This window comes from Uloborus diversus, chromosome 1 (genome assembly GCF_026930045.1).
Source record: "Uloborus diversus isolate 005 chromosome 1, Udiv.v.3.1, whole genome shotgun sequence".
NCBI lineage: Eukaryota > Metazoa > Arthropoda > Arachnida > Araneae > Uloboridae > Uloborus > Uloborus diversus.
Window position 1 is genome coordinate 259,255,974 of NC_072731.1, and position 12,414 is coordinate 259,268,387.

General features: G+C 31.7%; 1 protein-coding gene across 1 annotated transcript in view; it reads right to left on the bottom strand.

The window, feature by feature from the left end:
- The window catches only part of LOC129220341 (nose resistant to fluoxetine protein 6-like), a 93,734-nt gene that overhangs the window by 23,838 nt on the left and 57,482 nt on the right, over nucleotides 1-12,414 (bottom strand). The window contains exons 7-12 of the mRNA XM_054854748.1: nucleotides 11,754-11,847; nucleotides 9,069-9,164; nucleotides 7,163-7,328; nucleotides 4,088-4,167; nucleotides 2,881-3,003; nucleotides 434-557 (exon numbers count right to left, since the gene is read on the bottom strand). Of these exons, the coding sequence (XP_054710723.1) occupies nucleotides 434-557; nucleotides 2,881-3,003; nucleotides 4,088-4,167; nucleotides 7,163-7,328; nucleotides 9,069-9,164; nucleotides 11,754-11,847 (683 nt within the window). The remainder of the gene's footprint in view (nucleotides 1-433; nucleotides 558-2,880; nucleotides 3,004-4,087; nucleotides 4,168-7,162; nucleotides 7,329-9,068; nucleotides 9,165-11,753; nucleotides 11,848-12,414) is intronic.

Here is a 12,414-nt window from a genome sequence, read left to right on the forward strand (position 1 = left end):
ATCAGGTACTAGAAAGTAGTATGGGTGTACGGGAAAGTAGGCTCGTATGGTTCTAGACGTAACTTCTTGTAATATTGCTGTTGTAAGGCAACGAATTTTCGCAACAATGGGTTTTATATTTAATCATTTAATGGGGAAATTACATGACATTTATTGTTTTCCATCTTAACGTTTTTAAACTAAGTTTTTTAGGAATAAATTATAGCCTAAGTTGCTCCCTAATAATGTAGCTATTTATGGTGAAAAATCGGTCCAGTAGTTTTGAAGATTACCCCGGACATACATACATACATACACACAGAAGTAGCCATTTATGTATATAGATAATGCAACGAATATTACTAGAAATTATTTATGGACGTTATGTATAACGTCCAAACGAAACAAATGAAAGAGAGATGTCAATGACCATAAATCTCTAGTCTTCACTTACTCTACTGATTGGCAGTTCATCTTTTTTCTCGCCCAAGAAATATCCAGCCAGAAGTCCAATACAGAATGGACCTAAATGGTCGTACGGCAGTATGTATATGTCTCGCCAAGTGATGGGTGCAGTTCTAAAATTAGAAAGCAAATTAGAACCTGTTAAATTTAAGACTGTGACTTAACAAAAAAAAAAATGTTCTCATAGCTTCTCTTTATCTACCTTTTTAAATTTTCCCCTTCTCGTCAGTTATTTATTATGATGCATTAATTACATTAAAACGCAGGAAGAAATAACGTAAAAAATCTTGAATATAAAAATTAAATCATGTTTGATATATGATGTTTAAAACTCTGTAACTAAGTCTCTTTGCAATTACATTAAACGGTTGTAGTTTATACACTTTGATTTTACTAATGAAAGTGATATATGAAACTTGTTCTTACTTTAGTTAACAATTTGTTTTTACTGTCCAATTTCAAATTTCATGCCGGTAGAGTTTTTGTAAATTAATAATTTTGGGTGTCTCGGTACTTGGAAAACCTGGACATATTTAAGAAAACCCCTATAAGTGTATGGAAATTACTGTATTAGAGTAACAAAAGAGAATTGTCCTCGTTGCAGTGAATCGAAGCTCTTGAAAATTCAGAGCTAAAGCAAGAAAATAAAAAGTGTAAATTAAAAGTGTGTAAGATAAGATATTATTCTTTATCTTTGCTAATAATGAAGCTGAAAGTCTCTCTGTCTGGATGTCTGGATCTCTGTGTCGCACACAGCGCCTAGACCGTTCGGCCAATTTTCATGAAATTTGGCACAAAATTAGTTCGTAGCATGGAGGTGTGCACCTTTTCGAAAATTCGATTTTGTTCTTTCTCTATGATTTTATTTTTACCACCATTGGTGGGTTTAATTCTTCTGCACCGAGCGAATTACCATAACATGAACGGGTAATTACCTTAACATGGGCGAGCCTATGAATATAGCATATTGGCGAGAAATTCATCATCCATTATTTGTAAACATACAGGCGAACCAAATGACCTTTTAATTTTATACTACGGGCAAAGCCGCGCGGGTACCGCTAGTAGTTTATAAAATTTGAAATTATGATGAAATGTTGATGATACTCAATACTTTGGTTCTTCGCAATATCCAATTGGCTAACTAAGTAAGGCCAGACATTTTTTTCAAATCTCAGGCTAAAAATTTTAACTATTTTAAGTACCTTAAATGTCACTTACCACGATAATTCAAAGAGCTATTCTCCAACTATTATGGACATTTAAAGCTAAAATCTTAAATATCACTGAGGATGTTCACTCACTGAGCTGTTCTTCAATTGTGTTAAACGATTTTATATTATCTTAAATGTCACATAGCATGTTCATTAATTGAGCTCTACTTCAATTAGTAAAAATATTTTCAAAGATTTAAATGTCACTTAATAGGTTCATCTATTAAGCACTTCTTCAATTATTTTGGATATTTTCAAGAATCTTAACTATCGACTTGCATATTCATTCATTAACTTCTTCCTCAATTCTTATGGTGTCCAAGATATTTTCGAAAATCTTTGACATTTTTTAAATACCACCCATATGTTTCTATACTAAACGTCTCTTCAACTTTACGGCCACGTCAAGCACAGTCTATTATTTTAAAATGTAAAAGGAAATAACCAATGTTTTTAAAGAACAAAGTTACAGATTACTGCAGGCAAGTGTTTCGGGATTACAAGAAACCCTCTTTTCAATGCAAAATAGTGAGCTTTTGCGTGTAAAGACAAGGCATCCGGCATTTACCGAAGATATTTAAATTCAAAAACTCACTATTTTGCATTGAAAAAGAGGTTCCCTGAAACCCCAAAACACGTGTCTGCAGTAATCTGTAACTTTGTGCTACAAACCCTTCGTTATTTCCTTTTATTTCTTAGCACAACGGTACTTATTGATTTATTACTAGTAGTACCCGCACGGTCCGCAGTAGAAAATTAAAAGGTCATTTGGTTCGCCTGTATATTTACAAATAATGGATGGTGAATTTCTCGCCAATTGGCTTGCCCGTGTTACGGTTCCATGTTATGATCATTGGGTTGTTTAGTCGTCCATCTTATGATAATTTTGCTTGGGAAAATGTTCTTAAAATTAGAATAAAAAAGGAACAAAATCGAATTTTCGAAAAATCGCATCAAGGTGAACACCCCATGCTACAAACTAATTTTGTAGTAAATTTCATGAAAATCGGCCTAACGGACTAGCAGCTATGCTCGTCACAGAGATCCTGACAGAGAGAGATCCAGACTTTCAGCTTTATTATTAGTAAAGATAAAGATTTTGAAATGTGTGTTCTGTAATTTTATGATAAAAAAAGGAACAGAATGTAAATGTAAATTACGACTAGAATGTGAATTGTAGCCAGAGTAAATTTATACCAAATATTTCCTCATATCTCATTACCTGAAATCCAGCATGAAAAATGCCATGCTTCCAGGTAATTGCTGTGTGATTGTGATGACAGCTACTCCTATGATACAGGAGAGGACTAACGCAGCACACGTGAGGATGCCGAATTTCCGGGACCTGTAATTAAACATAGCTGTTAAAGTTGTTGCAATCTTGTTTATAAGTATTTTCAATCTCATAAACTATTGATCATGATCATTAGAGTGGTTCAAAAAAACTTTTTTTTCAGCTAGAGTACAGGACATCCCCTATTTTTTTAAGACTTACTAATAGTATTATACAAATACAAGTGACGACCAGCAACAGGCTCTGGGCCCAGCTAGGATGGTCCTAGTCATTTTACAATCCCCATTGAAGATCAATGGCCCTCTTAAAACTATCTACTCCCTTGCTCATTACCACTTCTTCGGTAAGCTGTTCCAAAGTTCCACTACCCTGCTAAAATAATAATTTTTCCTAACATCCATGTTAGCCTAAGATTTAAATAGCTTAAAAACAATGACCCCTTGTCCTGTTTCCAGTGCTAAACTTTAACCCCGTAACATCCTTCATTTTAATAAATTTAAACAACTGAATCATGTCCCCTCGGTCTCTTCTTTGCTCAAGACTGTACATTTTTAGCATTCTAAGCCTGGAATCGTAGTCTAAGTGAGAAAGTCCATTTATTAGCCTTGTAGCCCGCCTTTGAACTTTCTCCAATACATTAATATATTTTTCCTAAGATAAGGAGACCAAAACAGAACAGCATACTCCAAATGAGGTCTTACCAAACTTCTATTTTAGCTTCTTACTCAATTTTTAAGAGGGTGCTCAGTGACCCCTCAATTTAACATTAGCTGTAGCATAGAAAATCACAAATTTAGAAACATTTAATTTCCCTAGCTGTCTTTTTGTACATAATTATTTTATTGCAATGTATATGCATATTACACGTGTATATTATAATATGTAGCATTGTTTTTTCAGTTCAGTATATTTTTTAACCTCCCTCCCCATACGTATGAAGTTTAGGGGGGGTGAGCACCCTCTTTCAGTTGAAATAAGAACCTAAAATTCTTCCAGTACATTGCTATCCAAAAGTCTTAAAATATTGAGGAGTGTCCTGGTATCTAGAAGAACCCTTTTTTTTTACATGTATTTTTGAACCACCCTGATGGTCATACAGCTGTAAAGAGCTGTGTAATACAGAGCAGTTTCTTACTTTTTGAGAATCCAGATGATAATAGCTGAAATTAAAGTCAACTGCATGATGACTGCCAGAACCCATGTTTGATACAGACACTAAAAGTATTTGAAGATTAAACATGTAAAGCGTTAGTCTTAAATTCGATGTTCATTGTGAATTAAAATTGTACAAGAAACTATTAATCACAGCTTTCGAAACAACATTTTTTGCAGTAACTATTAATGAAAACTTTCCAAACAAAATATTTTACGACAACTATCAAAACAAAATTTTTTGGAGTAACTATTAATGAAAACTTTCGAAACAAAATTTTTTACACCTTTCGAAACAATTTTTTTTGCAGTAACTACCAATGAAAATTTCCAAAACAAAATTTTTTACTACAACTTACAAAACAAAATTTTTTGCAGTATACATTCATTAATAAAATTAATTGCAATTAACATCGCTACAAAGAAAAATAAAGATGATGCTATTTCTTTCTTATGCTATAGTTTTGCAAATTTATGGAAAGTAGCAGATGGTACAAAAAACTATTATTGATAACTTTCGAAAAAAAATTTTTTGCAGTAACTATTAATGAAAACTTTCGAAACAAAATGTTTTTACGACAACTTTCGGAACAAAATTTTTTGCAGTATACATTTATTAGTAAAATTAATTGCAATTAACATCGCTACAATGAAAAATAAAGATGATGCTAATTATTTCTTATACTATAGTTTTGTAAATTTACGAAAAGTAGCAGATGGTACAAGAAACTATTAATGATAACTTTCGAAACAAAATTTTTTGCAGTAACTATTAATGAAAACTTTCCAAATAAAATTTTTTACGACAACTTTTGAAACAAAATTTTTTGCAGTAACTATTAATGAAAATTTTCGAAACAAAATATTTTATGACATTTTTCGAAACGAAGTTTTTGCAGTATCATACATTTATTAATGAAATTAATTGCAATTAACATCGCAAAAAAGAAAAATTAAGATGACTCCATTTCTTTCTTATGCTATAGTTTTGAAATTCTACATTATTATGTGTTTAAAAAGTAGGAACAACATCGCGACCCCCATAAAAAATGCCCCACTACACCATTTGAGGTCACGACCTGCAGTTGGGAGGCCCTGTCACAGAGATAAGGTGAAATTTTGAATGTGCTATTTTGCATTGCACTTTTATGTAGAAGGAAAAGAAATTCTGCTTTTAAGCAATTCGGCTTGAACCCGTTACAGCATCTATAGACATGCAGTTTCACCCTTAATTGGGATCTTCAGCCTGGAAAATTTGGCTTGGTCTGCAAAAATTGGAAAAAATAAACATACAAGTACCATACTTCGTTAATTTGCTAGATTAATCTTATATTGCTGCATATGTATAAAACATTTTAATCATTTACATTTTTGTTAGTACTATTTCTTAGTTTCACAATCAATAATTTAAACATCAAAGCCATAAAAAAGATATTTTTTCGATCTAATTTCAACTTAACTGAACTACCATTTGAAACATCAATCGTTAAATATTATCTTATTTTAAAGAATTTTCTATATATATCCTATTTATTCGCAGTTTTCTTTAATACACTTTTTTGCATGACTCACTTTGTGCTTTTAGACTAGGGGTTCTCAACCCGTTAGGCTATGCACCTCCTTTTGAGCACTGATATGAGCTCACCTACATCCCCTCCCCTCAGACCACCCTATGTGATCAATACAAGAGTACAGTTGAAAATTCGAACTGAAGCTGGTTATAAAATATAAGTATAGATAATTTCGTAAACAAAATTTATAATTATTACACATAACTTAATTTTGAACATAATCTTATGAAATTAGGGCACATGAAATGAAACATCTCTATGCAAATAAATTTGAAGTAATATAGAATCTGAGTGAGGTTGGTATGTCATACCAGCCACTTTCACATTATCAATAGGCGGATTACCACCGTTTGCTGTTGACAAGTTTTTGTACATTATGTTCTAACTTGTGAAAAGCGTCTGTCAGTTTTAATGCCCATCCTTGCTCGATATTTTGACTCTTATGTCTTCTAATGCTGCAAAATGATTCACACGGACTTATGCAATCAGGAACTGCATTGAAACTTCCAAAGCGGTCGATAATGTAGAAGAAAATAGTTAACCCCTTCAGACCTGGTGTCCGGTATCGGTATACCGGATATACACTTTAAACAGCTGCTAATCATTTAATAATTGATTTAATTAGTTGATTTTTTTTGTAGTTGACTCTTTACATTCTGCTTATTATAATCTGTGAAATAATTTTTCGTTTTGGGATTGACAACACTGACATATAAGGATTGAGAGATAGAGAGTGGCTCATTTTTCCAACCATGGATTTTCATCTGAAAAGCGAGATTTTTTCCTGATTTTTTTTAAATATATAATCTTTAATTAATCGTTTCAAACGCTTATATTATATTTTATAATTGTTTGTAGAACATTTTATAATGAAGTTTGTTCGGTATTTTATCGTTTTTGTATATGAAATGTTGATTTCAAAAAGATAAGTCCGGAATACTGGACGTCCCATAACTCTTTTAATTTTTCTCCTACAAACTCAAAATTTTGTCTATGAGATACCCTTTACCATAGTACACTGTGAAACAAATATCAACATTTTTGTTCCAATATTTCATAATTCCGACTAAAGGGGTTAAAAACATTTATGTGTGTAAAAAGAAAAGTTCGTAACTTTTGGTGACCCCCCAAAGCTGTGGGGCCTCTAAGCTACGTTACATGGGGTTACACTAAAATCAGGCCTTGTTACCCTGTACCCTGATTGCGTCCTTGTCAAAACCAAACACTGCAATCTTAAAGGAATTAAATTACGTATTTCTTTTCCCGCATTCGTGTAGATGGCGCTACCAAACTTTGCCGTTTCTTTTTTATTTCGCGGTTTCGGTTTCGTTTCTAGCTGCAAATATAATAAGAAGCAGAGGTTGAGAACCCCTAGTCGAAGAACGTTCAAGCTTACTATCTCACAATACGTCACACAATAAAAATGCACGAAGTCAAAATCAGAAATTGAGAGACTCCGTATCCTCTGTTGTTCCGTATGTACTCACAGCGTCTATAGAGGGCCAGAAATTGTTGATGTATAGAATATTCATCCACCACCTTTCTCTGCAATTGTTCAACATAGGGCCCATGTAGGGCTTCCAGAAAGGACCAGATCCGATTAAAGGCAGAACTAGAAAGACACTGATGGCTAAAAGTTGCGCTGCAGTCATTCTGCAAAAGAAAGACAAGATGAAATAATGATAAAGATAATGATATAAAAGGAATTTTTTTTCTGACAAATTAAATATTCGCAAATCAATGATCAAGTTTTATCATTTATTTCTTTATTTTAATTTAATTATTTATTTTTTTGTATTAAAGAGCCTTTTTTTTTAATTTCTATGCTGTATAGTAGATTAATCTGTGTTTCTAAAAGTTATAATTTTGGATAATTTCAGTCCACCTTTTGAGATTTTTTATTCATACTACATGTAATACGAAAATAACCCTCATAAATCGAAATATTTCTAAAATTATACCGTAATCTGTAAAACCATCTTCAAAAAAAAAAAAAAAATTGTGTGCAGTAAGAACTGTGTGCTCATTGTTGTGAAACTGTCATTTATAATGAATAGTAGGGGAATGTCGGGCAAAGTTGAAATAGTAGGGTTAAGTGAAATGGTGAAATATTTACTCTGCTTTTAGTGCCATTCATCTGGTAATATTATGGCTATGTATAGTAATACATGTAGCCTATTCCAGTCAGGAAAAAAACACCGCCTAGGACAGAAACATATGATAATACCGGCATTTTTTTTTTTTGAATGATACTTATGTAATATTTTTTGTAAGTCAAAAAATATTTTTGTTACTATAAATGATCAAGTTCTTGTTATTAACATTTTAAACATTAATTGAGACCTACTAACATTTGGTGGAGCATTAATTTAGCTAATATTAAGCTTATGAGCCAGTGAGAAGCAAAGGGATGCAAGTGGACTATTTTAAGTTTCGAGTAAAACTTGTTTAAAGATCAAATCCTAGGTTGACTTTCACTGAAATTCTTTTCTAAATCATGCTATACAGCAGAAACCTACCAGGTTACTAGTACCATCTCTTGCCCCAAGACGGAGGAGAGGTTCACCTACCATGTGTATGGTTATCTCCAAATTTTTAATTTTGCTACTTGCATCCCTTTGCTTCTCACTGCCTCATTTGTATTTTAAATGTTTTTACAATTAGGCAATAGTTTATTTCGTTTACCCACTGAATCATTTACTAAATCACTTACTTGTTCATTTATTAATGAAATCATTTACATTTCTTCATTTAGTAATTCACTTATTTATTCGTTTATTCATTTATTTTCTTATTCATTACTCTTTTACGCCCTCATTTATTTATCTTCATATATTAATTGATTTATTTATTTCATTATTTGCTTAATGTTTCATTATCTTTTCATTTATTCATTCAACCTTTTATGTACTCGAATGGAAAATATTTTATTTTTCCCTTTGTCCCATGAAAAAAAGGGAAACTTTTCCTTTTTTTCCTTTTTTTTTAAATTTTTGTTTCAATGCAAATTTTATTATAAAATGCAATGCTCTTTCGTTATGTACTATAATATTTAAAACAAATTTCCGATTTGTTCATTCTCAAAAACCTCAGTCATCTTAACTATTTCACTTTGCCCCACATTCCCCTACTTTGCTTTTAAAAAATCATATTTTATAGTTCAACATACTAAAAGCTTAAGGATTGTTCATTAATTACGTAATGGTCCCGAGGGGGGGGGTTGGAAAAATCTCTATAAAGCCTTACTTTGGGGGGGGGGGGTTCAAACCAATCCTTGCGTAATAATTTCCAAGTGGGTTTTTTAAATTTGAAATCGCGCGGTCAAGTGGTTTAATTACTTCTTTTTATAAAATATGAATTGAAGTTAAAAAAAATAAGCTGCTTTAAACTTACCTGCAATATCGACCACAAAGCAATTTGCAGACGTTTAAATTCACTTTCCCCTTTTCAGAAATAAAACGCCATCTGTTGTATGTGATTGTAATTCCTCTGTAATCAGAAGAAAAAAATACAAAATAGAGAAGATAGTTACAATAAAATTTAAGTAGAAAAATATTTTCGCATAGTAGTTTTTTTTTTCTTCTTTTTTTTCAGAAATACTAAAATAAAGAAGAGAAAACCACATTATCCGGTATTTGTTGCATTTTTTAAATATTTCACTAGGTAAATTTTACTTCAAATTTAATCTCAAGCTACGGGATTTTCATAATTGAAAATTGTTGTTGTTTAAGTATTTTAATGGATCAACTACAATAAAAAGTGTCGCAACCCTGATTAAAGAGTTTGAAAAATACTGTTTTGGAATTTCAATCAATGAAAAATGTTTTGTTTTAGGGGTCGTCCATAAATGATGTCGAGCTTTGGGGGAGAAAAGTGGATTAATAAAATTGTTGCAGTTTGGGACGAGGGCACTAACAAGAAATGTGACAACTCGCATTCTTAATTACAATATGCTTATGAACAGCGTGACGTGTAAAAAAGGCAGGGAGGAGTAAGGAGAAATTAGACACTTTATGACACGTGAGGGGGGAGGTCAATTTTTTTGAAAAAAAAACTGTGACAACTTTTATGGACAGCCCCTTAGTCACTTTTCTCTTTTCAAAAAGTTGTTACCTTTTCGATTGTAAATTTTATAGGTATTTTGTATAACTTCTTCCTAATCGTCAATTATTTAATATATTTTCATAATAATTTTCATACAATATATTCTGATATTGGGAACGTGTGGGTTATATAAAGATATTTTCAAATTTAATCTACTTATATTTGAAAGATTTTCTTTTTATTTCATAGAATTAAATATTTTTCTAAGAATATTACAAAATTAGAGAATCGATCGTCAAGATATGACGGGCGAAAAGTGCTTCAACGTTTGAACGAAGCCATTGCCTGTTTGAAGATATTTTGATAGTTGAAATTTTAACCCTAACTCCATTGGATTAACCCTAAACTCCAGTAGATAGCGTTCATTGTGGACCACTTTTTCGTTTCTTCGTTCCCCTGAAACGACAGATTCGCCAGTAAAACAGTAAAGTAACTGGATTCAGTTCAGCCTTGTCAAAATAAAGCCTTTACCTGCTTTTCAAACATTACAAAAACATTTTATCAAATTATCATGTCGTGGAGCAAGTTTCATTGTTGATGACGTCAGAAGCGTTACTCGATCACTGGCTATTATATATATGAGGATTGAAAACGCTTCATATTAGTTAACTGCTTTAAACTTGATTTATATAAATTTCTTTCATTGTTAAATTTAATACTCGCATGAAAAGTTCTCTAATTTATTTATTTGTATGAAATACTGTAAGAGTTATGCAATGTTCAATCGAAATATTATTTTTGTTGATAAATACATCCTCGCCACCTATTTGAATACATACATGCTAGCATTTATATTCACTGTGCAATCACCTCTATTCGTGATTTTTCATGGGAAAAAATTTTTTTTTCAAAAATGTATTAATCAAATGTTAAAAATATGAAAACACGTATTCCGAACAAGAAAAAATATAAAAAAATTAGCATTACATAATCTTAGGTAACTACTTTAAACTTTATGTATATAAATTCATTTCATTGTTAAATTTTATACTCTAACGAAATGTTCTCTGATTTATTTATTTTTGTGAACAATGTGAGATTTATGACATGTTTAATACTCACTTGAAATATTATTTAATTTTTAAATACATCCATGCTACGTATTTGAATACATGTTGGCTTTTACGTTCATTCATTGTTCAACCACCTTTACCCGTGACTTTTAATCAGAAAAATACGCTTCTAAAATGTATAGTTTAAATAAACATTTAATTGCTACTGGTTCAAAGCGTGAAATTCGTTATTATGTTATCACCATACAAGCAACGATAAAATTAAAATTTTTAAAAACTCCCGAATGAGTCGCAACTGAAGATCAAGAGGGAAAATTGAAAATCCTTTTAAAAGCCTTATATTATTAAAAATCGGTATCAGGTATTTTATTTGCTATTAAATAGAAGCTGGCAATAGATAAAAAAATTTTAAATCATTGCTTTTAATTTCCTTGTCGGCCAACAATGAATTCGGTGATCAATCGCGTGAACAAAGGCTTAGCCGTTATTAAAACCTGCTTTAAAAAACGTTATAATTCAAATTCTATAAACATGGAAGTTCCAAACCCATTCTATCAAACGCGGAAAAAAATCTCTTTATTTTGGTATTAAATTTAAAAAATTTTAACTATGTTTTCACTGCAAAAACCGCGAAAACCTTTTTAGAGGTTTTTAATTGATATCTTCGTTAATTAATGTCATCCAAAGATGCAACCTAACTAAGAACACTCTCGATCAACTCTCCGTTCGAACAAAAAAAATTTTTCCTTCAAAATCGGTCCATCCGTTTAGGCGCTAGAGTGCCACAGACAGACACACAGATACGTCAAACATATAACCACCCCCTTCCTTTGTGTGTCAGGGGTAAAAAAAAAATTATTTAGTTAAAGTTTCCGCGCACATTTTGTTTCACTCTGGTTTACAGCAACTGATTTGAGCATCAAGAGAAGTTTTAGCATTAAGATCGAATTTGCTTACTTACGCTATGAACGCCATTGTATCCATTCCTACAGAACCATTAGCTATTCCCGAAAATGTGAAGCTTTCGAAGAATTTCAAGAAATTGGCTGCTTTACCTACATAGAGAGAGAGATAAATCGTTTTCCAATTTCATTTCAAATATGTCCGGAAATGATATTTGATACAAGCATTGATATAAGATAAGTAAATACTTTAGTGCTGAATAGTAAAGTAAGAAATAACAACGTCCAAACGCACAAATTATAAATTACTGCAGACACGTGTTTTGGCGTTACAAGGTAGGCCTTTTTCAATGCAAAAAGTAATGAGCTTACAGATGAAAAGACATCCGACAAAAGTCAAAATTCAGACGTCTTTTCATCTATAAGCTCATTACTTTTTGCATTGAAAAAGGCGTTCCTTGAAACGCCGAAACATGTGTCTGCAGTAATCTGTAATTTGTGCATTTTGACGTTGTTATTTCTTTCTTTATTAAGCATATACAATATTAGAATTTGTACAAAGAACAAATCGTAACTACAAATTGGGTCAAATTCATTATATGAAATTTGTGGTGTGTTGCACCGAAAGATGGTGCTAATTTACTGGCTGTTCAAAAGCAAAAAAACAAAATTTACTGTATTTGGTACAAAATATGCAAGTAAGCGTTGTTTATTGCACAA